This window comes from Antedon bifida, chromosome 6, assembly GCF_963402885.1.
Source record: "Antedon bifida chromosome 6, ecAntBifi1.1, whole genome shotgun sequence".
In the NCBI taxonomy this organism is placed as follows: Eukaryota; Metazoa; Echinodermata; class Crinoidea; order Comatulida; family Antedonidae; genus Antedon; species Antedon bifida.
The window spans coordinates 22,784,352-22,812,238 of record NC_136231.1 but is presented as its reverse complement, the minus strand read 5'-3'; the positions used below and the strand labels follow the sequence as shown (position 1 = coordinate 22,812,238).

Genomic DNA, 27,887 nt, shown 5'->3' with positions numbered 1-27,887 from the left:
GCTGATGTGTCGTGAGCAATTATCCACGAGTACATAGCCTGTGGATTTAACAACTGGGTTATACAGCTGTTTTATTTGATATTTTATCAGTAATTTGGATTTGAATTGAGTGTTAAATGTTACCGATACATAAGGATGATGCCCCTCCGTCTGCAGGGTTCAGACTTAAGGCAAAGTTGTCTGGCTGGTGGAGGTATTACATGAACTTTTCCGTCTGTAATTTTTTTAGTTGACATTCATGGGAGTGTGTTTAAAAACACCGGTCGGATGTACAGAGTAGAGTGTAGGGAACTGGACTACTGTTGTGTGTGTGTTGTTATGATGTACTTGTCAAGAATGAACTCCTTGGCTTAGCCTTTAGTAGGTTATATAATTACAAATAAAATAGTTGATAAAAACACGAAAGAGACATGATTGAATGTAGTGAACTACATCATCAACAATATATATTTTTTTTAATGTTTAATGCTGGTGGAATATTGATAGATTTCATACAACGTCCTTCAGATGGGATCATTAGCTGTTGCATTATTCAGATACAAATTGTCGTAGTAGTACCCTATTTTTGTAGGGTCCTTGCAAATCAACATTTGCCTGATACAATGTATAAATACATTACATAAAAACTCTCAGTTCCACTATTTGTTTTGCATACATACAGTGACAGATCAATTATTTAGAATTTATTCTACTGTAATTACTGTTAAATGTGTATCATAGACCCTAAACTAACCCTTAATGTAATCTTATGTGATGCTGTATCATAGAATTTGTATTTGATACATTGTCAAGTGGAGATATAATTGAATGAATCACTAATATACTAAATTTTACTTTTTTTTCTTTTGCAGGGCCATCTTTTCTGATAAAACTTCCAGAAATTTATTCCTTTTTCTTTTATTGAATTTATCGTTTGCATTTGTTGAACTGTTCTATGGAATGTGGTCAAATAGGTACTTTAAATTTGTTTCATTTGTTATACTTTATACTTGATTTTGTTTTGAGAAATTATTCAGTAAACATTGTATTTATCAGGTTATCAACTTTCATGTAGTTTTTTAAATAATATATATATAATATAAAATGTATAATAAGTCAATTATTTATTATCAGACAATACAGTAATTATTAAAATGTGTTAAAATAATATTATATTGATTATTTCATAAATGTCAATTATACAGTTATTTTGAAATACAAGTTAATGATTGTTGTTAAACTATTCTTTATGTATAGTATACTGTAGTTCCTCACAAATATAATTATACCAAAACTTAATTACTACAAATATTTGTTAATTAAATTGAAATATTCAATTTATTTTAAAAAAATTAATCAAAACAAAGGTCTGCATTGAAAGTATTTTATGCTTCATTGGTTTTTGCATACTCTAGAAAATACTGTAATAAACATTGTCTTTCATAAAGGTTAATGTATTCCAGTTTATGAAGATAAATCTATGTATATTGTTTGTAGATGATTAGATAATTGTAGCCATCCAATCTTATAAAGATAATAAGTATATTATTAATAACCATTTGTGTGTATTGTTTACTACAGCTTGGGTCTCATATCAGACTCGTTCCATATGTTCTTTGATTGCACGGCATTGTTAGCTGGTCTTGTTGCAGCAGTTATAGCAAGATGGAGGAGGAGTGAAAACTATTCTTATGGGTAAAAATCATTTAATGTTGTACATTATATCATCACCACTGTTATTAAAGGACAACTTGACCGAGAACCATAATTTTTACGTATTAGGGATGTACATATGATTTCAGAACCATCACGAGATTAAGGATATCGGCGCACATGCTCGCCGTAAATTGCTGTGCAGGTGCATCGCAAAATTTACGTCATGAGTTTTTTTTTTAAATTTCACATTTTTTTAAAATTTCTAGTAAACACACTTTGTAAATAAATCGTAAAAAATATAAATGTTGATTTTTTTTATTGTTTCTTATCTGGACTCATTAAGTAAATTTTGCTATGCACCTGTAAACGTCACAGCAATTTACAGCGATGGCTGTACCGCGAGCGTGTGCGGTGATATCCTTAATCTTGCAATTGTTTTGAAATCATATGTACATCCCTAATACGTTGTAAAAATATGGTCAAGTTGTCCTTTAATATTATCAAGATGTGAATGATAACCACTGATTTTTTTAATTAATTTTTCTCTAGATATGTTCGTGCGGAAATTATTGCCGGGTTCATCAATGGCCTTTTTCTAGTTTTTGTAGCATTTTTTATATTTTCTGAAGCTGTTGAGGTATAGTATAATTCATACAGTAAAACCCCTATTAAGGGGACATCTTTGGGACCCAACAGAGTGAATAAGGGTTGTCTGTAGTGTTCAAACATAATTGTCCGTCATTAATTTCACAAGAATGTTTCCCCTTTATAGGGGTGCCCTCTGAATAGTCTTGTCCCAAATGGAGGTTCTGCTGTAGATCTTTATTTAACTGACTGACTGACTACTACATTTTAAAAACAGATTAAAAACATGCATTCCTTTGAACTGTTGTATTTTAATAATAATGTAAAAGGTTTTTCTTGTACTATATGTGTATTTCAATGAAAAAACCACGGTATTTAAAATTCTATCATTAAATAAATAATGTATACCAATTGTAATTAAATGTTTGTATGTATTTACAGAGAGCGTTAGAGCCCCCAGAAGTACGACATGAACGTTTATTTGCTGTGTCTGTTGCTGGATTTGCTGTAAATTTAGTAGGAATATTTGCATTCCAACATGGTCATTCTCATGGAGGTAAACACTATTTGAGATTATGCCTGTTTAATTGAATTTAAGATAATGCTTTATTTAAATCACTTTTACAACACCAGATTAAGAACAGTGTTATATACTATAACAAAGCAATAATGCATACTGAAAAGAGATTTATACCATATTCCGCTTAAGTTTGGATTTTGCTGAGAGCGACCCATGTACAACAGGCTGCTCTTGATCGGATCACCTCTCGATTCTTGTACATGCCGATTGCAAGCACTCAAGTGCGGATTGTGACCCAATCTGCTCAAGAAAGGCTAACCTCTGCTATCAGTCAGAAATGTGATCAAGGCTTTAAAAGAAAATTATTAAAGTCATGTAATACTAAAATATTAACACCTGAAGATTGAGGAGGTATTTTTATCTCTCTCATGAAACAGTCTGTAGTGTTAATAAATATGTTGAAATATTAACCTGAGTCTTGATTTTTCATTTAATACCAAAAGCCCGTTTATTTCATATAATTTCGCTATTAATATAGTATTTGATAATCGTATTCATTTCCACAGGAGGTAGCAGTCATGGACATGGCCATTCCCATGGTTTAGGTGAGCATTATCTTTTTACAGCATATATGTTGTATATCAGGAAGGAATAATCCTTAGATTCCTATCTTAACCCTATCTTTCACTGGATTTCCTGAATCTAGGTTCAAAGGTTATCTTATGGAGTAAAAACATCATTTCTTACTGTATTATTAAAGAACTTATAACACAAGAATCTCCTGTTCTTCCGAAGCGCGTAACAATTTCGAAAGGCATTGTGGGATAGAATAGAGCTAATGGGTGGCGCCATTGTGAGCCATGGAGTAGGGCGCCCGCATCAAATTAGAAAGTCAAAATCATAGAGGGGATCTGCCAATATACTCTAGGGGGATAGAGTAATTGACTTCCTAGTTTGGAGGGGGCGCTGCTCCATGCTGTGAAATGGCGTCGCCCAGTTTTACCTTTTTACCCTGTACTTCCGATACTGTGTTTTGAATGCAAATTGAAGAACAGGAGATTCTTGTGTTATAAGTTCTTTGGTATTATTTTTTTTTATTTAAGCCTAATTCAATTATAACTTTTCAACCTTATTTTGTTATGTGTTCAATTAGTAAGGAAATATTGGTTTAAAATGTTATTAGTAAACAATAGAAAACAATTTTCTAATGTATGAATCATAGGAGAAAGTAGTTCTGAGATTCCCCTTTCTTTCTAGTAGATAGTATAGTATCTGTAGTATAAAGAGTTGATTGATGGTAGGCACTATTTAAGAACTGAACATTACTCCTTGACAAACCATAAGCTAAGCCAATATCTTTGTATAAGATCAATATGATGAATTATACATTTCTAATTCATTTTATTAAGGTTTAGCTGAGAAAAAAGAGGACCACGGTCACAGCCATGGACATGGACACAGCCATGGAGAAAACCATGGACACAGTCACGGAGACAACCATGGACACAGCCACGGCAACAATCATGGACACAGCCATGGTGGCGGTGGCAGTGGATCACAAGCACAAATCATGCAAGGTTTCTAGATAAATATTGTTTTTCCCTCTTGAATTTATTTCTGCATATCATAAAGTTTCTTTCTCTGTTTAGGTATGTTTCTTATGTTTATATAAATATACCCTTCTATCATAAGGTTTATCGCAAATAGCTTGATTTCGCGAGGACCGTTATTGCACAACAACTACAAATCATGTATATATGTGTTGTGACATTTGCTCCCAAACCCTTCCCACCATGCGCCGCGCACGCTATTTGCGATAAACCTTATTGGAGAGAACACATATAAATAATATAATATGCCCCAGTAGAATTACCAAATTATCTGTATAATATGCAATGTTATTAAACCTTGTTTTTGTAGGTGTATTTCTACATATTTTAGCAGACACTCTTGGCAGTGTTGGTGTTATTATATCATCTTTATTAATGCACTATTTTGGCTGGATGATAGTTGATCCAATTTGTTCAATGATTATCTCATGTCTCATTTTATTAAGGTAAGCCATCTTTAAATTATTTTGTAATCAAAATTATAAACTACTGTACCACCCCAGGAACTGAACCGAGTTCCAATTACAATCCATTTAAACAAAAAATTCCTTTAGCTCTGTCTACACTATCAAACAAAACTGGTATTGATATGACATCCTCATGTCCATATACGGCCACATCACATTTTGTTGTCACATAAAGTTTGATAGTGTATACAGAGCTTTACACAGATTCGTGATAAATTTACCAATTCTTGTTCATAAGAATGGCGTTGTATAGGAAAGGTTGTACTATAAAATAATAAATTAAAAGTTCAACATTCGTTAAATAGCACCTCTTCACCACTATTATTTTTCTTTAGTGTTTATTTTAATTACTTTGTCATTTTGTATAGTGTATTACCTTTACTACGTGATTCTGCCAGCATTTTGATGATGAGAAATCCTCCATCTTTAGATCATGAATTGCCACTCTGTTTCCAAAGAGTAAGTATCAAACTTTTTGCAGAGAAATTACAAGCACCCCTCCTTTGAGCACACCCATATTAACAGGACACTTTCCTATCAAATGAACAATAAGGAGCAGTATATATAATTAAGGACTAGAGCCAACCCCTCCATACCAATGGGCACTTTTTTTGGTCCCAGAGGTGTCTCCTTAATAGGGGTTCTACTGTATTAAAAAAATAAGATTTGTCCGTGTCTCCTAATTTTGTTTATTTAGTACATATAGGGATGTACATCACATATATCTGATCTTAAAGGCACCGTAAATATTTTATTTATGACATTTTCATAAATATGTCATGTTCTCAATTGCATATGAGTACAAATTTCCTTTACTTATTGCTGGAATTTGAATTAAACATAACTTTTCTATCTCATTGTATTTCACTTGTACAGTTGTATATTTAACATATTATTCATTAATTAATAATTAATTAATTTGCTTTATATTTCATGTAGGTGAGTCAACTTGAGGGTGTGTACAGCGTCCATGAGCCACATTTTTGGACATTGTGCACCGATGTATTTATAGGAACGGTCAAAGTGGAGGTTGCGCCTAACGCAGATGCTAAATATATTTTAAGTCAAACACACAATATATTTTATCAGGTACGTTTCCAAAAATCGAATGTAATTTAAGACCAAGCAGTTGAATTCAATTTGTAATAATGGCAAGATTGATTTTGGGATGGTAGGTGGAAGTATGTAAATCACTAAAAATTGAACTAAATTTCAGTAAAATCACATATTATCAAGTGATGTATTGTTTACTGGTTTCAAATATCTAAAACATATTTGTATATTAGTGGATTTGAATATCATCTATATTCCGTCTTTTGAGTTAAAATAACTAGAGACATTTAATGAATAGGCCAACTGCCTTAAAATGTAACATGTTTCGAGAAACATTCATTAAATGTCTCACTATAGTTATTTTAACTCGAAAGTTCAGTGGAATCATTCATGATTTATTCCGTCTTTTGTTGTAATATTGAAAACTATTGTTCTTATAGGTTGGAGTTCGGCAGCTTTATGTACAGATAGACTTTGCTGCTGTTTAATCAATCACCAAGGACAGAAATCTATTTTCATTATCTATTTCTGGTTGTTAAATCAGGCTTTATAAAAAATCCTGAATTGATACAGCTGTAGTACAGTCAACTCTCCTAATACTCGACACTTAGGCTGGCCTAATATGTCTGGTTTACCAGAAATTCTGGATCTGTTTTTAATGGTAAAAATGAATTTGAGACATTTTAGACCTAAATAGTTTCCGGTTTTCAGAGAGTCTGATATTGGGAGAGTTTGCTGTATTGCATAGAATTGGTTGCACCAAGCAATACTATTATTGGCACGGTAACATAGCCAATGTAGTCCATGAACAAGTGTGTGGTTTTAGCTGCCATTGTAATTGAACCTTAAATTGCCTTTTAAGTTCTATTTAAACTTAGCTGACAAAGCCAACAAGTGTAACTGGGGTTTAATGCCATGTGAAAAGTGTGTGGTTAATTTTTAATTAATAATAAAAGGATGCCTTGGTTTGGTGCTTTGATTAACCAACACCAGAATATATCGAGATGTCTTGATTCATGCAGTGTCGGTATCCATGATTTCATTGGTTAGTCAATGCTGGTAGCATGCACCATCATGGTATCATTACGGCAAGCAGTGTTTGTTGGTGCAATCAAGCAATTCAAATTAAATATATTTCTAATTTCTGGACAAAATTTATTGATGAAAATGTTTGATATTTATACATTGTTTATTTGAATGTGTTTTGTGAATGTATTCATCAATTTTATTCATGAATTTTTGGGATTTTCATATGATAAAATGGTGCTATTATTAGGTTGATATATCTAGTGCTGTTTGATAGCAGATAGCTTATTTTGTTGCACATCCCCAGCTGCACTGACCAAATAAGTATTTGCATGAATAGTTGTGATTGTTTCATTTTTTATTTGTTTTTTTTTTAAAGTAATTGTGCACAAGGTAGTCAAAAATAATCATAAAAACCAAAAGTTTCCCCTACCTTAATACAACACATGTTAAAAGCAGATAGCATGAATTTAGCTTTAATTCAATACAATTTATACAGATTGTGTTCCTTATATAAAAAAAACTGCTAGTTTTGTTACTATTTATTTTATGTATTCATTTAGAATTAATATTTATTATTAGACTGGTCTGTTTCAACCGGATCACTTTCTGTACAAATTTGCCATATAAACTCTTTGCATGCTAATTTACTTACTCGTGTTACTCTCACAAGCGCTTTACCGATTTACTTATAAATATGCAGCACTCACTTAAATACAGCACAATGTGAGAGCTTTGGATGTCTCCTAAGTACTTATTGTTATGCATTACATGTTGAATAAACCACTTAATATCCGGTCGTCACAAATTATATGTTTTGTTTATATCTAATTTAGTTATTTCATTGTAAATATTATTTTATTGAAAACTCTTGCTTTGTTTCTAATTGAAATTTTCTTTTGAACATAGATATTCTTCTTCTTCTCATATGTTATGGATTAACAGTAAAATGCTATGTTAAGCATTACACATAAATGATTTACAGTATCACTGTTTGAAGTCACAACAAAAAGAAAAACAACATTTATTAGAGCACTTATAGAAATTGCCATATTTGATCTTATTAATAAAATCAGTTTTAGAGCAAATTTGAGACCATTACAATGTTGGCTCTGTGCTTTATTGAAAATATTGTTTGTCACATTGGCAGAGTTTAGTACATTAATGTTAAATTTATACCTTGTCAAAAATGTTTTATTGGGATTAGGTTTAACCACAGTACATACTGTATGACATCTGCATATCTAGTAGAAAATCCAAAGTCTTGTTTAGGGAACTTTTGCAGATTTTCTTCATCTTTACCTTTTGAAATTTATCTATTTTCAGGTTTCTCTCTTTACACTTACAATATTTAAATCCTTGCCGTTATTGAATTTTTAGTTCACAAATTTCTTTTATTTTTATTACAACTGTATATGTTTATGAAGAAGCTTTAATAATACCAGGGGTGCATTTTGTTTAGTGTTCTAACTGTTTTAATCATCACTGAGTTTACATGTTCAGTTTTTATTGTCTGGTTTAATATGAAAGTGATACCAATTTATCATGTGCATGTTAGCTTGCTGTCACGAATATTCATGTTTTATTACTTTATTATAAATCTATAAATCACAGAATATGTCTTTACACAATTTTGTGTAATACTTGTTTATGCTATATTAACTGCCTATAAAAGTATAGTTTTAAATTTAATAAATATCAAACTTTTTATTATTCTGTATGTACTCATTTTCTATAATTTATGTCAAATAGCTAAAATCATCTAGATATTTTTGCGTACATTACTAAATTGAATACAAAAAAATACTGTATGTGAACTTTTGACATTTTCGACATACAACCATCAAAGACGGTTAAAACCATAATTAAATGACCCAGATATGATGGTTCATTTGATGACTGGAGCAGGGCCATTTCCTGTACCAAATATGCACCTTGTTGCACAGCACACCCCTTTCAAAAAGTACAGTATCTGAAATTACTCTTATTTATTCTTCAGCCTTCATCTTGCATCATTTAAAAGCTTATCAAACAAAGTTCTGTCAACAGCGAATTCTCTCAACATCTCCAGTTCAATCGGATGCATATCACCAGCTATAACTAATGAGTGTAGAGGTCCTCCAAGATCAACTTCCATTAGGTCTTTTAGAGTTCCAGACACGACCTGTTGGTCTTGAGACCCCACTCTTGCTACACCAACACATATTGAATCTTCAGTGTAAGCTGAATAAAATAATGAAATATTTACTAACAATCATATTGAGTTTTAAAAAATTTGTAGAAATATTAATGCAGAATAGTTAACCTATGACCTTTTGAATATATATTAAACTGGTTACAGCAATCTTCCAACAAATTTAACTACTATAGTAAATAAGCACATTCTCACATAACAACATACCCAAATCTTCCCCTGCTTCTCTTCGCTTTTGTATGATTTCATTAAGTTGAGACGCAGCCTGATTCACAGTCATAAATCTTGGAGGCTCAAAAATCTTATTTCCCCTAAAATGAAAATATCAATAGCACTGCTGAAATAGGATATCATAGAATTGCCACCATTTTACCTAATTTCTAATTAATATTGTAAATGTTCTGATAATTACAATATCAAAAAAAACTTGTATGAACTTTGTCTGTAGACTTTTTACCTTAAACAGACCTTTTTTTTCTTCTCAAATCATTGGATTTATTGGTTGGCTAAGACAATAAATAATGTGTCCAGTAAGTACTGATCATGCAACCTCTAAAAACTGAATCTGTAACCTTAAATTTAAATATGGTAGAAATATTTCTATTTTATTTTTACTTACTTCATTAAGTTTTCTATGGACTGCTCTTTGACTTTAATATCTAGTAAGCATAGCGTATGCATCCCTCGTTGCTTGTTTGCTGCGATCTTTTCATAGAAACTGTCAGGTCTCCATGTGTCAGTCCAAAATACAATTGATATAGTTTCGCCATAACTGTATAACTAAAATTACAAACAAATAATCATTGTCTTGTGTGCCAGGACACATTGTATTACAAAAGATTTCTAATTATAAAATTTTTATTGATTTTGTCAGTTTCCGCATTTCTCATATGCAAAAAATATTTTTCATACGCAAGCAATATAGTTCATATTAAATCACAACTAAATGGAATGAAGGAAAATTAATATGTACTCTATTGATGAAAAATCTTTTGATATTCATTATTCCTATTACTTTATTAATTTTTTTATTTTATTTCAACTACATCCAACAGCGAAAAATCGCAAATATTTAGATATAAATATATACATTAAAACACAGAAAAATATAATGATATTCATTATTCCTATTACTGACATCAAGTACTAATCAATGGATCGTAGTTGCACCCTTGGTTTACCTGTAACCCACAGCATCCTATGGCGTTCATTATAGATGCATTGTGAATAACTTGGTACTTTAGCCCTTCCTTTCTTGCTCTTAGTATGAGGTCTGTATGAGTCGTAGCACTGAAAAAATAATCACAAAGTATATTGTCTTACATTAAACATTCACACAAAATTAGGCCCAATTTCGAGTTTCTGTCTTGTATCCTGTATGAGTTCCAAATTGTAATTAAAGAAGTACTGTATATACAAAAATGTAAAAAAAATGTCAACTTTTTATTGCAATCATCACTTTTTACCAAATAAAATCAAATTACCCAAATGGGTCACCAACGACTAGAAATGCCACATCCTCTTTGTCAGCATCCCTAAATATTTCTTCTGAATTCTGTTCTACCATATCACGGTCGGCCAAGATGACATCTTTACCATAGAACTCTTCCTAAAAATAATAATAAATTTGGATATACTTGCATGATGAAAAATACTTGAATGTCAGATATAATGTACAGTATACCAGTAACACCTCTCTAACCAAAATACTCCCTGTTGTTCCCCAAACATAGTATACAGCTCGAACAACAAGTTGGGCTACTTCTTTACTTTCTTTAGTTAGTAGTTACTACATTCATTCATTATAATATAAATTCACATAGAGATATTATAATACCTCTATAATGCCTTAGCTCGGCAGTGTACATTGAGTCACCTGCTCAGATGAAGCGTAGAAATAGTTTTTTCTAGCTAGGCCTATATTTGGTTAATTTAGGAAATCGTATACGGTATTGTCGCCGTGAATAGCCGTTTCGAAAGGCCGATGTATTTATTTTCCACGCCGTAGCGCTAGGTCTTCTAGGCCTAGAAAAGGAACTTACTAATTTCTCTTTCCCTACAGTGAGTATAGATGTATATGCCTCTAAATAAACGCGATTGCATTTTTTTATTAATTCCAATCCCTTAACTGTAATATCAGCTGCATCTCCTAGTCCTAATCCGATAAAATACAGCATGTTTTTGTTCAAAACATGCACACATGTACGACGTGAACACTCTTGCGTGAGTTTTATTGTTTCCGTAGACTCCGTGAAACAGCCGCTTATAATCATTACTGTCAGTTTAACTTTTTGACTAAAATTTTTATTTATTTTATTTTTATTTTAATTATTTTAAATTAATTCATTGATGACTAGGACACTAACTGCATCTATTTAGTCATCGTGTAGGGCGTCCGCAATGATTTTAATTTGATACAGTATGTCTAATTTGTTTTTGCCATAGGCCAAGAGGGGTTAATGACAGAAATAAATTAAAATGTTGACTAATGAGAGAACGGAATCATAAGGAAACAGTTATCATGCGGTAGCTTATTGTTTACTACGGCTAAAAAAATAATTATTATTTGGAAACTCGCACTGGCCATGCTCAAACCCCAAAGTACGTCTGGGAGGAGAGAGTCTATGAAAATCATTTTAAACTATAAAATAGAATATCAATAAAAAAAGAAACATCATTTCATGACAAAAAAAACAATAATTAAAACTGTTACGTCAACAAGTCAAAGGGCGTTTTTTAAAGAAATATTTCTTTGTTTTTATACCTACATGTAACTACAGCTTTGCGCTAAGTAGGGCAAAACATCTGACCAATTAAGATAAAAATAACAATCTAATCATATATCACAGACGATCCGCGTTTAGATAGATAACACATCCCAAACCTGCTCTAATTGTATATTGTAATTAATAAGAAGTAAACTAAATGTTTATGGTTCATTACATTACATTTTTTACGAAACAACAGCTTGCTATATTGCCGTGTTGTGTTGAGAATGTGCGATAATACTAAATGAACTGTATTGAATTTTTAGACTCTTTTATAGCACCAGTGTGTAACGCTTTTGTTCATCTAACAATTAAAACCACAATAAAGGTCGATGAAATTGTGTGGTACACTGCATTCTGTGTTCCCATTCAGTTGTGATCTAACACGCAGGCTAGTAATATAGTACTCTGTAGAGAGAGGCTTAATACCGATTTTAAACAAACATTAACAGACTGTCTGGTTGTTCGGGTGAGTAGTAAAATATCTATTTGACAATCATTGGAGAAATAAGTTTTCTCCATGATGAATCGTATACCCTACATCATACACAAATCGATTGTCACTGCTGACAGGCCTATGTAGGCCTAACACCTAAGTGCAACTTTGTAACATCACCATTGGTCATGCATTAATGATTTCTATTGTGTTGACAGTCTTGACATAGTATACTATTATGGATACTATTATATTTAATTTTATCGACACAAAGACGACTGTTGGTTTTTCATGTGAACTCTCCGAGACAATTCTTGGTTTATAGAGAGATATTAGTGATAGGGCCTAATCACTATTCCTATGTTAGATGGCAGCCATCATAGTTGCATTGTTACCGTGGGCCTACTTTGTAGTCAGTTCTATAGTTTTTTAAAACTGTCGAGTAGTTGGTAATCAGGGTTATTATTTTCCAAACTACGTTATTGACGAATTTTAATAATGTTTTCATTATGAAGTCATCAGTCAAGTAAATGATCTATGTGCAATTCAGAACTTTTTAAAATTAATTGCTAGCTAACAAATCTGTATTTTCTCATTTCATAACACCACTCTCCTATCTTTCTCTCTCCACTTCTCTGTTGTTTAAAACAGCTATTTCTTTATACAGTTGTCCGTAAAAGAGTCCAATAGTGAGAAGATTGTTTGCAATAATATCATGATTAAATATTAATCTATTTAAAATTTCAAATATTTAAGGTATCTTAAGAGGTTCTTAAGTTGTTCTCATATTGTTTGTATTCGTGACTACTCTTAAAACGTTCAATTCAATGAATGTAGATCCTATTGTTAAACTATTAACATCAATAACCTCAATCTACAAAATGGTTAACGTGGAAAATTACCGTGATGTTCTTATGAAATCAATGCAACATTGACCATTATAGGATAACTTTTGTTTTTATTGAATTTAAAGAGATTAAAAACAGAACGTGTTCTTGAAATACATTGACACGTGTAGTACATTGTTTGATAACAATGTTTACCTAATTGACACAATTTTTCTCATTTTTAGAAAAATTGGCGGAATGAAATGTCGAACAGCATAAGGCGATACGCTGCTCAGGTATGTTGACCATTATTAAAAACATTCGAATCATTGATCCAATTGAATTAAGCGATGATAGGAACGTATTTTGATTAATGCATTAATCAAATATTAAATAAAATAATTAGTTTTATTTGAAATAGTTATCAACATTTCTAACAATATTTTTACAGCACATCCACACCATCACAAATGACAGTTATAAGCTGACAACCGATGACGTTTTAAGAGATCTCCGACGCCTGGACAAAAGTGGAGAGGCCTGGCACCAAGATGTTATACTGGAACTATTAGAAGACGAAAGTAAACTGAATATTATCGACAAATTACGAAAGGTAAACCACGACGAACTCTAACTTTCTTGTCCAAAAAATGAAATAACATTGCTCAATGATTGGTACCTATCTTAAATTAGCTTAAGTACGGATATGACTGTACTTTAAATAATAATTGCTCATCCCAGCTGGAGAGAATGAGTACTTATATTATAACGGTCCCTCTGTTCGAATTTACTACCTTCCTTCTTCTGAAAAAACATTAAGGCCCTACCATAATTCCGAAGTGGTGCGTATGGTCTATGCCTTTCAAAATATCTAATATTCTGTACATATTTTTGATTAACATTTCAGCTGATGTAATACTTTATAGTTAGTCAAACCATTTCATTTGTATAAACGGATACTTCCATGTGTCTTTATATAATTATTTTCTCTCTATAAGGATGTTATATCGACGTTTAAACTCAAACATGTTTTACATGCCGAAACACTATCTACGGAAGCTCATAACGGACTTGTTATCGTATACGCAAAAACTGGGAAACGTACTTCAGATATTCTGATACTTAAATGTACAGAAACAATGGTAAGAATACTTAATTTTTATGGATATTATTATAATGTGTGGTTAGTATTATTATTACGCTTTTCTCTTAAGAATACATTATGTAATAGAATGCAGTATAGTAGATTCGATTATATTACAGAATGGAGTAATTACTACTCTATGCTTTAATAGTGTGCATGTCTTATGTATGTCTACTTACACTATACGTTACAATAACCTATACCCCAAATATTTATTAAAGTTTTGCCAAATCTGTTATAGGCAAGTATTGTGGTAGATGATCTGGTTCGCTCTGCCAGAAACCATTCAGCACCTAATCTGTAAGTATCAGTCATCATAATGTTGAACTTTATACAAAACATCATTAATAATAAGATGTGTTCAATAATAATCAATAATTACCGAGGAAGATGAAGAAGTCTTCTTTTTGGTGCTTATTATACCCAACCGAAAGTAATTCAATGTAAGAACGTCAAGGGCATGTTGGTTCCTGTGAAATAGTCCACTTTACACGGGATGGAAGGACTAAATCAGAGACCCAGGAAACTGGTTTCTGGTAATATTGGTATCAATTTAATGTTACCACAATTTTTATCTACAACTGTATGTAATATCTGTAATAAATATGTTTACTTTCTTAAAGAAAATCCGTTTCATTCTTAACTGCGTCAATCTCATCTACGACAAGCTCATCAGGTTCAGAGCAGGCAGCTTCTGCATCCAATAGAATGATACCAATTGCAGAGCAATCCGTCCAAGAAAACTACCGTCTTGCAGAAGTTCGTGAAGATTTCCTTGGTCGAACAAACCAAGAGTTGTCCGTAAGATATGGCGAGGTCGTTAAAGTAAGGATAACACAACTTTATACTTAATCCAATTAAACACAATTTAATCATTATTAATAAATGACATCATGAGAGCTTAAATTTACTCGTCCAATTCCAACTTCAAAGATATTATCTTCTATAGAACAATTGTGAAATACCTATTACATTTGAACTATAATACTTTGCTTTATAAGGTTTTAGATTCTTCAAAGAATTGGTGGAAAGTTGCCGATGAGTATAATCATATTGGGTACTTACCTTGCACAATCATGGCGTACATCAAGCAAAGTCGACGACGGAGCTCAAGAAGCAGTACACAGTCAAATGGACGCTGATGTTACATATAATAAAGGCACATTCACACTGTCAAATGGACGCTGATGTTACATATAATAAAGGTACATTCACACTGTCAAATGGACGCTGATGTTATATATAGAATAAAGGCACATTCACACTGTCTGGGTTGAGATTACCAAACGGAGAGAACTGAGAAAATAAAAGTTTCAGAGGTGTATTCAATGCATCTTACGAAAAAAAAAAATTATGCATTGTATTTGTTTTATAAATATCAAAGCATGTAATTGTATATTTCATTATGTTATCATCGTATTTTCACGTGTATTTTTAAAAGCTATATTCGATTATTGATATTTTTTTTGTTTTTTACCAGATAGTTCCTTTGTCAAATTTAAATGAGGAATACCTTAAAAGCAGATTATAAATAATGTGATGGAATGTGTTATAAACCAATTGGTGTATCAATGTCATATTATTTAGTGTATTATAATATATAAGATTTATGATGTAGTATTAAATACAGATTAAAAGTGGGCCTATTCACATTTCAGCTTAAACATTTTTGTTTTTCTACTGACATGAAGAACACGTTGCATGTTATAAGATTAAACGAGTATACATCGAGAGAGAATGGATTTACTATACTGGTTTAATATTAATAACAATTTTGATGACAGTACTGTGAAAACCGGAAATATCAACCACATTCTTCAAAGTACGATATGGTTGTACAATAAGAAAGTTCGAGAAAAAGCATAATAATGTCTATAATTTTTAGTGTTAGCTTTGGCGAGCTGACTCTTCCTTGGCTCCAAAAATAATAATATTTTTTCTATTCCCCGCCGGCTCTATTAATCCATAAAATACCAGTAAAATGCGTGTAAATTGAAAAAGGAGTGATGTTGACCTGATTGACCTTATCAGGTTTATGACGTCAGGTTAAAGTTAAACATCAATGAAGTTGGATTTGCTTAAATATGTGCGTGTCTACTTTAACATTGCACATTTTCTTTCTGGTGACGAAGGAGTACATTTGATTATTACCCAAGGAAGGTAAGCTTTTTATTTTTATAGTCAATTAATTATTTAGGCTTACCTATACCTACTTAAGTTTATATCTTCTTACTGTCTTTTCTTTATGATGACATTAGAATTAGGCTGTATTTACTACAAACGTAATTTGTTTATTATGAATATTTAGTTTTCTTACTTCTCTAATTAGGGCCTACTATATTATAATTATAATCCTAGGTTAACATACACTTGATGTACTAAATATACCAACATTCGGCAGAAAATCTGCCTTTTTATTTTGCATAAATACTAATTATTAAAACTGTAGTTTCGTCAGTTTATTAATGTACTTGATCCCATTTAAAATAACTTAATGAGCACTCTCAGTTTTCTTTTCCAAATAAAATTAAACTAAAATAAAACAGCTATAACATTTTAAGCCAACTACAGTATTTAAAAAACACCACAATTATATTCTGTTTCTAAAAGACGCCATGTTCAACTTAAATGCCTACCACTAATACTTTCTATTAGTGTATGGACATTCAAACACATCAACGCAGGTTTGGTTACCCATAGAGCGAGATTTGTTTGAACAGCTAAGAAAGCACACACCTTAATTTGTGTTTGATATTTACCGTTTCAAATTTAAGAATGGGTCAAACGTAAACTATGCATATACCTATTTAAATTGGTATTAAGATTTATTTGATCAGAATAGCTGAACCGATGCTTTAATGAAAACGTCGGTATAAGATATTTTATTAAATAGATAATTTCAGAAATTATATACCAACCGGTTAGATAATTATTTATAAAAATAGATAAAATACCAATAAAATATACCGGTAATACAAAATGCGCCGACACTTAGGAATAAGCTTCTAGCGGAACTCCGAACCATTAAATATTACGATTACTTTAAATCACATTTAAAAACATACTTTTTCAGATCTTTCTAAGATAGTTTAGTCATTTTCCTTACAATGTACATGATTGTGTTTTAACCTTTTTACATTTAACCTTTTTATAAATTTATACAGTGTTTTGTATTTTATTGTATATTGTTTTGTTATTTGACATTTTTTACTGTATAGTGCGTTGAGATGTTTTAATGAAATACTAAGATTAAATAAATTGAATTAATTACCTAAAACAAACTTGTTTCAAAATACGCCTGTGTATGACAAAACATATCTTAATTGATAATGGTTATTCGGCAATGTACAAAAATGCACAATTTCCATAGTATGTTATAGCAATAAGGAAATGCTACCATGAATTATTGTGAAAGAATTGGTGACTTGTTGGATAGGTACCAAGTACTGAATAAATGCTGCAGGCTTTACGCAAAATGATTTTACCATGATTTTATAATTTGGTAATGACGTGTTTGTCATCTGCCCATTCAATAAAAATAGTTTATAATCAAATCATATTCAACTAAAAAAAGTAGTTACATAAAGGACTATATAGATTTTATTTCACAAATTTTAAAATATGGATAATAATTTAGGCCATATTTGTAAATTATTATGAAACATTGTTTGTTTGTATCTATTCAGTAGAATCGAAAGATGACGAAAGGAACAGCAAGTACGAATGACAATATCTTTAACATTTCTGAAGTAAATATTTTGTTTTATTTTAATTTTTCTAATTAATAATAACTAGGCCATATATAACAGTTATATCCAATATTATATCCAATATTATTATGAGCTTTCATTTCGGGACGGTAAACGAGAAGAGATCATAGTCTATGCAAAATATTATCTACGCATGCGTATAAGCCCCACTATTTTTGTCTAATAATATTATCATACCACATAAAGTTACTGAAACATAATTGTAACGCATCGATAATAGAATGGGAGTTAGAGGTATCATTCGCAATTGTATAAAGTGTAAATACTTTATTTGTCACTCTCATAACATAATATAGAAAGTTCATCACATATATGACAAACAAGACCAAAATAAATCAGCTTTCGCTACTACTTGAGTTTAGGCCTTTAACGTAATTAAATAAGTTGATTTGTTCATTTTTATTAATTGTCAAGACGATCCAGACTACGCAGTTAGATGAAATCCGTCATGAGGCAGTGGTTTTACACGATGATCCAGTAATTGCTGCAAAATCGTTTTTAAGGTAACAAGTACTTTGATAGTTAGAAAAGGAGCAACATATTCTGCAATTTTGTCAGTGTTTGTAATAGTACAGTAGTTGCAAGATTGGTGGAAGAATATGATGTTGCTATGTTGTCTTGTAATGAATAACATCTAATACTATGGAACGCCTCCTCTGCCTTCAGTTCACATTTGTAATGAATAACATCATACATTAAAAGTTGTTCAGTATATGAATGGCTTATTATATGTTTTATTTAGTCATGAAGATGTACATATAACTGCAGCAGAGTATTCAGAAAAGAACGGTTCTACAGATAGGCCTACTGGAACTACCGCAGAAAGTGATGATTTCTGGAAAACTTTAATAACAAAGTAAGGATGGAGGAAGCAACAATAGATAATATATTTACTAAATAAACTATTGATCCAAATATACAGTTTAGTTCCTTTCAGACAGAAATAGGCTTTATCTTAAAAAGATTCCATAGGTCCCTATTTCATTATTCGTTAAATCCACACTTGTATATTCACAATTATTAATTATATGTATTTATTCGTCAGAAAAATAACAATGAATTTTGTTATCGTAGGTATGCCGAAATATTAACCAACTTGCGTTCATCTTTAACCATTGTGCTCATTATATTTCTTGGTGTGGTTGTTTGTGCAGTTTACAGCATAACGAAGCATCCAATACCAGATTTCAGCGACCCATCAAAGGTAAATATTTGAGGAGAGAGTAGGAGATAAGTAGGAGTAGGTCTACTATCAACATTAGAACTGAGGATTATTTACTCATTTTATAATAGAGAGCCTTCGATGTACAACGACCTACGACGTACGTATGTTTAGTCGTCGCATGAACCGCGAATTCGACAAATCTGTGTCGAGGAATCAAGAGAGGAAGCACGTCATAATGTCCGTGTATGCACACAAGAAATTATCATTTCTTTAAGCCGATTTGCCACTAGGCGAATTTGTTCGCGCGAATCGAAAGCGTCAGCTTATACGCATGCGTATTCATGTTTCCATCTTCCAAATCCTCTCTACGCATGCGTATAAGCTGACGCTTTCGATTCGCGCGATCAAATTCGCCTAGTGGAAAATCGGCTTTAGGTCGCCGCAAATTGAAATCTGTTCTGACTTTCGATTATGTACGTTCCCTCAGATAATAATATCACTGGTCTTGATGTTGGCATCTTTATTATTATTTTAATCAACGTTATGTTTTTTATTTAAAATGTAGGGATTTGAAGCAAGAGGAACATTGATATCAAAACGACTGATTAGTGCACATCACCTTATTTATGCAGCCTCCATTCCAAATTCTCTTTTCACTACTCCGCCAAGTATACTTTCAAACCCCGATACCATACGAGATGATAACAACTATGCATCACCTGGAATAACCAGTTTGGCAACAACTACAGCATCAGGAACTATGCTTGAAAGCATTACAAGTGTTTTGGCACAAGTAACAGAATCAAAAGACACTAAAACAACATCATCATCATCATTATCATCAACAACAACAACAAATAACTTAATCATGCCTAACATTACTATGCAATCATCAGAATTATTGATGTGGGAAAGTCTAAAAACATATAATTCTTCACCTGTTGAGATTTCTGTAATACACGATCGTCAACGCCGAATGTCGAGCAGTGAAACTGAGTGTTTAACTATTGGTAATCTTTTTTACTGTTTATAATCGCGAACTTAGTTTAAAATATAATTCACAAACAACAACCCATTTGATAGATATCATGGAAGTTTATTTTCAGCATTATTTCTACGCGACTTAGGAGAGTTTCCTAATTTTGTATTTTAAAAAAAGGATGGCAATTTGTTGGTGATGCACAATTCTGTATCTTATACGGTACAGTATAGATGACGGCTACTTTAATCCAGGAAATATTCGTATTTTTAATATATCCTATAAACGAAAAATTAACAAATAATATCTGCAATATTTTTCAAATACGTAAACATCTAAAATTTTATTTCAGATGAAGACTATATGGCAGTAGTGTTCACCTCTAATACTGAAGAGACTGATTTATTTACCAAGAATGGTCTACAATCAATATGTAACTGGCAAAGACGAATACAAAATAATTATTACAATAATTTCACGAGTTGTACTCTACTGTCGGTCGCCGACTTTGTAATGCATCTTAGCAATAAAACGACTTGTGAAGACATAGCAGATAATGACGTAGATACAGCACGTGATCTTCTCTCAGAATGTTCGAGTTATTATCTCAATTCGTTTCTACATCGCAACTGCGCTACAGAAAATTGTAATGTACCACAAAATTGCACTAAACTAAATGCAGTTTATGAAATGCTCCATTATTTGACTGATTCGGAATTTTATAACAACGAAGTTAATGAACAAACAGTTGCAGGAGACTTTCCATATAATCTAACAGCAACATTGGTATTTATACCGTTTATTCTTGAAGAAGAGAACGAAGCAATACTATATGATATATTAGACAGTGAGTTTAAACGGAAAAGGGTTGTGGAAAATGGTGCAAGTAAAATTGTGGCTATAAAAGTGGATAAATATGGCGTCTTTTTCCATTATTTCTGGAGAGATACATTTCTGGTAGGAGGAAGCGCATCTTGTATTGTACTTGTTATATGGTTCTACAGTAAATCATTATTCATCACATGCATGACATTGTTAAATTTCGTTCTTTCGTTGATTTTAGCTTATTTTACGTATATAGTCATCGCAAGAGTGGAGTTTTTTCCCTTTCTGGCCGTGACAACAGGATTACTTATTGTTGCAATCGGTGCAGATGACACTTTTGTGTTTCTGGAGATTTGGAACGAGTCAAACGTTTGTGAAAAGGGCATTGTGAACGTAATGACAAGAACTCTTAGACACGCAGCTCCGACCATGTTCGTCACCAGCTTAACGACATCTTCTGCTTTCTTTATTAATATGATAAGCTCGATTACTGCAGTAAAATGTTTTGGTCTGTATGCAGGAACAGCAATTTTGTTTAATTTTGTTTTAACACTATCTTGGCTTCCTGCGATCGTTATTATAAATGAGTATATCCAACGATCATCATTCATGCAACGGTTTACGTTCCACACTAAATGTTTTGCAGAACTCAATCAGAAAATTACGAATCTTTCTGATGCACTTTTTAAAAAGTGGATACCTTTCTTAGTAATCAAGTTACGGTTGTTGTGGATCATTTTATTTTCATTCATGGGACTTGTTGGAGCGTTTGTTGTGTTTGTGTCTCCGAGTTTGCAACTTCCAATTTCAAATTTCCCAGTTTTCAACGATAAAAATATGATAGAAATTTATGAATCAAAATATCAAAAACTATTTCGATTTGAAAAAGATAGTGATGGTAGTTCAATCTTGAATATGCAATTCATCTGGGGAGTGAAACCAGTAGATAACGGCGATCACTGGAATCCCGACAATAGAGGTCGTTTAGTTTTTGACAAGCCTTTAAATTTCACACCAGAGGTTCAGCAATGGATGCTAAATTTCTGCTCAATAGCTAGAATGCAGGATTTCTATGAAGCCAATTCTCGACATGAGAGTTGCTTTATTGAGGCGTTTATCAGTTTTATGTCTCGTGATTGTTCTACGATAAATAATCAAACTTGTTGTGGCATGTACAATACTTCATTTGAGGATGATACCTTCAGACTATGTCTTCCTAAATTTTTAGAACGGTATCCGAAATATGAAAATTACATATTTTATAACAATAAAAATATCTTGGGCGCTAGGCTACAGTTTCCTAGTAATTATACAGCATCACGTATGTATAAACCGATGGATGAGTACTGGTCAAGCGTCAACTCATGGTCAGAAACTGAAATATCAACGGCCCCAGAAAGTTTACCTGGTGGTTGGTTCATTACAGATCATAAGATGATACAAATGTATTTCTATGATCTTCAGAAGAGTTTAGTGAAAAATGGTTCAATTGCATTGTTATCTTCAATTGGTTTGGCTGCAGTTGTTCTGTTCATCGTGACAAGGAATGTTCTTTTATCTACGTTTGCTATGTTATCAATCATGGGGACTATTTTTGTCACGATTGGAAGCTTGGTGTTACTTGGTTGGGAATTGAATGTAATGGAATCTGTCATTTTTTCTCTTGCCGTAGGTTTGTCCGTTGATTTCACTATTCATTATGGTGTTGCATACCGATTGGCTCCTTTCCCCGATAGGCAGTCACGTGTCTGTTTCTCGATCAGATCATTAGCTCCAGCAATCACGATGGCGGCATTTTCAACATTTGTCCCGGGAGTATGTATGTTTCCAGCTATTACTCTGATATACCAACAGATGGCCGTATTTCTGACGTTGATAATGTCAATCAGTTTGGCGTATTCAACATTTTTCTTTCAGTCTATCTGCTATATGATTGGCCCTCAGGAAACCGCATGTGAATTGAACATACCGTGCCGTGAAACAGACTCAAAAGAAGAAGACGAATTAAGTGTGACAATCAAAGAAACAAAATTAATTGTTGTAGAATTCAAATGATAGTTTACATTATATTTGTAATCTATTCACTATAATAAAATAATATAATAATGAAAAAAACATTATGTTATAGCGTATGTATGGGAGTAGAATAGACATTATTAATTTTACAATTTTTAATTAATATATTAAATAAGCCAAACAATGCATTGAGTGTGAAACGAAATTAAAGTTAGTATAGAAAGCGAAGACATAGAATGTAGAATAATACAAGCAACTTTTTGTAACAACACTATGACCTACAGTATTTGTTATTATTAATTGTATAGGCCAACAGCGATATATCACATTATATAACAGTTTCTAACACTTACTGGTCGCTTGTGCAGAAAAATATGATTCTAATCGTTTTACCTATTTCAAGTTTTGTCTTTGTCTGACACTATTGTTTCCGCCAGTTTAAAGTCAACACATGATACATGTATGTGTATCTAACATTGTATTGATAGATTGACTGTGTTTTTTAGTATAAACACCTCAACGGTATTTATATTGCAGTTAAATACAAGTACTATTGTTTAATCCATTTTGTCCATAGCTTGCTCATCCTTAGATATAAGCTGTATTCTTATACACATGGCATCACCATTTCAATCCATGAAGTAAAGTTTGTTTGTTAATAATTTAAAACATTTCTTTACATGCCCCTTGCTGTTCCCTTCTATCACTTGTATAGAAGGTTGTTATGAAAAGATGAATAAAGTTAATTTAATTGAATTTGGTTTCATAAATAAAATCGAAATACCTTTGTTGTAATTTCCAATAATTAAGTGAAGTAATTATAACATTCAACACAATTGAAACTAACAGTGATGACGTACAATAATAAACAAACCGTCAACAAGATTTTGTCAAACCACAACCCATTCTTTTATGTATACTGCTATCATTTGACTGTAATCATCAATCAGTAGTCAGTGTTCAAAGTAGCTGTTTTTTGTTTCAAAACCGATATATTTCTACATGTGGAAGCATTTCATTTTGTTCAGAATGAGTCGTTTATTGAATGTTCTCGTTTACCTATTTCTTTTCATCTGCATAATTAAATCAACAGATGTTCTACAATGCTATCCTGAACATGATGTTAATTATGCCGTTCTTGGCAAAACGTTTACATTTTATTGTGATTTGAATATTGAAAAGGGATTTTTAGCAAAAACCATAATGGACAATACTACTTGGAAAAAAGATGATAATGTTGAAATTTACACTACGGATTCCTCAATGGTAAAGGGCAAACTGCGGCTAAAAATGGATCTCCCAAATCTAACGGAAACAGACAGTGGCGTTTATGAATGTATATATCATCAAGGCAACGGATTACTTCGTAATTCTGTTAAGAAGGAACTAATAGTGCTGCCAATACCTTCAGATCCGGTATGTAACAATTCAAAATCAGAATATTTTGTCGGAGACAATGTCACATTAAATTGTGAAACATACCCGTATCCAACTTTGAAGCTGTACTGGGATGCGGAACAATTTCCTAAACACGCAATTTTTACTAATAGCACAAAAAAGAACAAGGTTATTAGTAGTGCTATGTTCATAGCAATGAATAGAGATGAGAGAAATGATTACACATGCACAATGAAAACGAATGAAGCACATTTGTGTACATCTACCATTGGTATTAAACGTAATATTGTGGTCAACATTAACGCAACTGAATTTATGGTTAACAAGTCAGCAACAATTTGGTGCAACGTTTTTGAATGGAAACAAAAAACATCATTTTATACTAATATCAGAAAACAACAAGAAATCCAATTTCGATGGAATTCATCAAACAATGCGATTTTTAGTGATGCAATACAACAAGCTAATTTATCAAATAAGTTGTTCATTAACAATGTTTCAAGTGAAATGCACGGAGAAAACGTAACGTGTACAGTAAACGTTGATGATAGTTTGAAAGAAACAATGATGACAATTCAAATAGAAGAACATTCGGCGAACGTCAGCACAAACGTTGGAATAATAGATACTCGTACAATGGATGATGACTCTCATCATAATGCTTCTGATAAAACTCACAGTTCTGATGATCATCATCCTTACACTGATAAAACGTATCTAATATATATCACATCATCAATAGTATGTATATGTCTCATTTTAATTACCGGCTTCCAGTGTTATAAGTATATTAAAAAATCATCAAATCAAAATCTCCAGGTCAGCCCGGTACAAGCCATTTTAAACTATCAGGTAACAGATGATTACATTGCTATGCAACATCAGACGATTCCACTGGCAATTCTAGCGCCAAGAACATCACTTTCAACTCTTAGGGCCTTTTCCTCAGAACTGTCTATAGCATCAAGTAGACAAGAAGATATTCGGCCACCCGGGACACTGACAAAACAAGTAGGAAAGCCAAAACTTCCTGAAGCTTTACCAACTCTTCAACGAGAAACCGAATTGTCTTTTACTATCGATAGAGTGTTCCCAATAAGTGAAGAACATAATATGAGCAAAATGTTAGAAAATCCACTCTATGCCGAAATAAACGAAGAGCAAATAAGACAACGTACTACATTAGCTGAAATTAACAATCAAACAGAAGAGTATTACCATGATGTCGTTGAGGGTGAACGAGAAAGACATGCTATGGATAGAGAGAGACCAATAAATAAAGACAGACAAAATTCAGAATATGCAGAAATAAACGAAGAAGTAATAGAACAACGTACTGTATTAGTCGACATAAACCAACCGACTGAAGGGTATTATTATGATGTTGCTGAAAGTGAAAGAAAGAATAACAAACCAGAAGATGATATGAATGAGGAACTTCACCCAGAACATCTCAACAAAATTTTAGAAAATTCACTCTACGCCGAAATAAACGAAGAAGGAACCAAACAACCTAATTTGTTAGTCGAAGTTAACAAAAGGTACCTAACGGAAGAACATTATCATGAGGTTCCTGAGAGTGAAAGAAATAATATAAAATCCGTCGACTTTTCAATCTATAGGCCGAATCATATTACAGACGAAATTTCTGAATCTAGGTCCAAATCTGACGGAAAGATTTGTAAACACAAAAATGACGCAAAGATGGACCCAGTGACATGTCCAGATAAAATCAAGGCGATCACGAATAAAGTCGACACTGATGAACGCATTTACACTTTACCAGATACAAAAGAAAGTGAAACTCCAAACTACCAGACTAAACCAGATCAAAGAATGGGTTATTTAAATGAACAAAGTATCCTGTATGCCAAAGTTGCTCCTAAATTGCAACGCAATAAAGAAGGTTCCTCAATAAATGAGTGAAGTAGCCTAGTAACAACAAAGAAACGATGCTACCAGGATAGAGTTTACTTTGTACTCACTGAGAGAGATAAACACAATTGTTCTTTACTTTCTGCTTCACTCGTCTACCTATGTTTTAAATTAACCCCTGGAAACTGTTGCCACCATACAGACAAGTTTATACCAAACAATGTTTCTAATGAATTGTTAAAATTATAGATCTATATAGTAATATACTAAGCTGCATAATGTTAGTATTAAATAATTAGAGGACTATATTAATGTACCAGCCACAACAAATTTGGAAGAAATTTCGTTTGTTAAATTTTATCGTTTACCCGTTTATTCTCTTTATGTTGTCGGCAACGTTTCCATTTTATTGTGATTTGGAAATTGATAAAAGATCCAGAAAAAAATTGACATATTTGTCGTTAAGGGGCAAACAGAGACTAGAAATCTTTTCGACCTAAATGAAACAGACAGTGGGATTTACGAATGTATATATGATGGCGATGATTACTTTCTAATTGTAGTAAGATGGAACTTGTAGTACCACTACCAATATTTTTAAAGCCGATATACAGAAATAAGACAAGATGAATAGTGAATTTTATTGAATTTGGCTTCATAAACAAAATCGAACTGTTTTTGTTTCAATTTCTAATAAATAATTTGATTTTATTGACTTATAAACATTCAACACAATTGAAACTAATAATGATAACGTTGAAATAAAAAAACTGTCGTCAAGATTTTGTCAAACCACAAACCATTCTTTAACGTATACTGCTATCATTTGACTGTAATCCTCAATCAGTAGTTAGTGTTCAAAGTAACTGTGTTTTTTTCCTAAACCGATATATTTCTACATGTGGAAGCATTTCGTTTTGTTCAGAATGAATCGTTTATTCAATGTTCTCGTTTGCTTGTTTCTCTTCTTGCCCATGATTAAATCTACCGATATTCTACACTGCTATCCTGAAAATGATGTTAGTTATGCCGTTGTTGGCAAAAGGTTTACATTTTACTGTAATTTTTATATTGATAAAGGATCTGAAAAACAAATCTTGAACAATACCGTTTGGAAGAAAAATGATAATGTTGAAATTTACACTACGGATTCGTCAATGGCAAAGGGCACACTGCGGCTAAAAATGGTTCTGCTAAATCTAACGGAAACAGACAGTGGCTTATACGAATGTATATATCAAGGCAACGGATTACGTGCTAATTCTGGTAAGAAGGAACTAGTAGTGCTGCCAATACCTTCAGACCCGGTATGTAGACCTTCAAAATCAGAGTACTTTGTCGGAGACAATGTCACATTAAATTGTGAAACATACCCGTATCCAACTTTGAAGCTGTACTGGGATGCGGAACAATTTCCTAAAGAAGCAGTTTTTAGTAATACCACAAATAAGAACAAGGTTATTAGTAGTGCTATGTTCATAGCAATGGAAAGCGATGAGGGAAATGATTACACATGCACAATGAAAACGAATGAAGTACATTTGTGTACATCTACCATTGGTATTAAACGTCATATTGTAGTCAACATTAACGC

The 27,887-nt window shown here is 32.3% G+C and overlaps 4 protein-coding genes across 7 annotated transcripts; 3 read left to right on the top strand and 1 right to left on the bottom strand.

Annotated features, from left to right (window-relative positions):
- Positions 1-35: 35 nt before the first annotated feature.
- On the top strand, positions 36-8,616 carry LOC144844164 (zinc transporter 7-A-like). Its single transcript, XM_078700914.1, has 11 exons — positions 36-193; positions 852-953; positions 1,561-1,674; positions 2,185-2,272; positions 2,662-2,776; positions 3,307-3,345; positions 4,150-4,317; positions 4,661-4,796; positions 5,186-5,276; positions 5,757-5,906; positions 6,311-8,616. Exons 1-11 carry the CDS (start codon positions 117-119, stop codon positions 6,356-6,358), a joined length of 1,128 nt encoding a protein of 375 aa, XP_078557040.1. The 5' UTR covers positions 36-116; the 3' UTR covers positions 6,359-8,616.
- On the bottom strand, positions 6,973-11,319 carry LOC144844166 (diphthine methyl ester synthase-like). 3 transcript variants are annotated; one of them, XM_078700915.1, is made up of 6 exons: positions 11,133-11,319; positions 10,575-10,699; positions 10,272-10,380; positions 9,710-9,870; positions 9,298-9,401; positions 6,973-9,119 (listed from the first exon to the last, which is right to left on the bottom strand). In XM_078700915.1, the coding sequence occupies exons 1-6, from the start codon at positions 11,265-11,267 to the stop codon at positions 8,899-8,901; spliced, it is 855 nt and encodes a 284-aa protein (XP_078557041.1). In that variant the 5' UTR covers positions 11,268-11,319; the 3' UTR covers positions 6,973-8,898. The 3 variants fall into 3 exon arrangements, with proteins under 3 accessions (XP_078557041.1, XP_078557042.1, XP_078557043.1); XM_078700916.1 differs by having other exon boundaries at positions 10,575-10,695; XM_078700917.1 differs by having other exon boundaries at positions 11,220-11,306.
- Positions 11,320-12,227: 908 nt separating this feature from the next.
- LOC144844112 (uncharacterized) lies at positions 12,228-15,798 on the top strand. Of its 2 annotated transcripts, XM_078700844.1 has the most exons (7): positions 12,228-12,327; positions 13,367-13,417; positions 13,573-13,734; positions 14,120-14,263; positions 14,507-14,565; positions 14,889-15,090; positions 15,267-15,798. In XM_078700844.1, exons 2-7 carry the CDS (start codon positions 13,385-13,387, stop codon positions 15,405-15,407), a joined length of 741 nt encoding a protein of 246 aa, XP_078556970.1. In that variant the 5' UTR covers positions 12,228-12,327; positions 13,367-13,384; the 3' UTR covers positions 15,408-15,798. The 2 variants fall into 2 exon arrangements, with proteins under 2 accessions (XP_078556970.1, XP_078556969.1); XM_078700843.1 differs by lacking the exon at positions 12,228-12,327 and having other exon boundaries at positions 13,347-13,417; positions 15,267-15,797.
- Positions 15,799-18,748: 2,950 nt separating this feature from the next.
- LOC144845732 (protein dispatched homolog 1-like) lies at positions 18,749-24,038 on the top strand. The gene is made up of 4 exons (XM_078703161.1): positions 18,749-18,891; positions 19,110-19,239; positions 19,766-20,210; positions 20,532-24,038. Exons 1-4 carry the CDS (start codon positions 18,749-18,751, stop codon positions 23,057-23,059), a joined length of 3,246 nt encoding a protein of 1,081 aa, XP_078559287.1. The 3' UTR covers positions 23,060-24,038.
- The last annotated feature ends 3,849 nt before the right edge of the window (positions 24,039-27,887 follow it).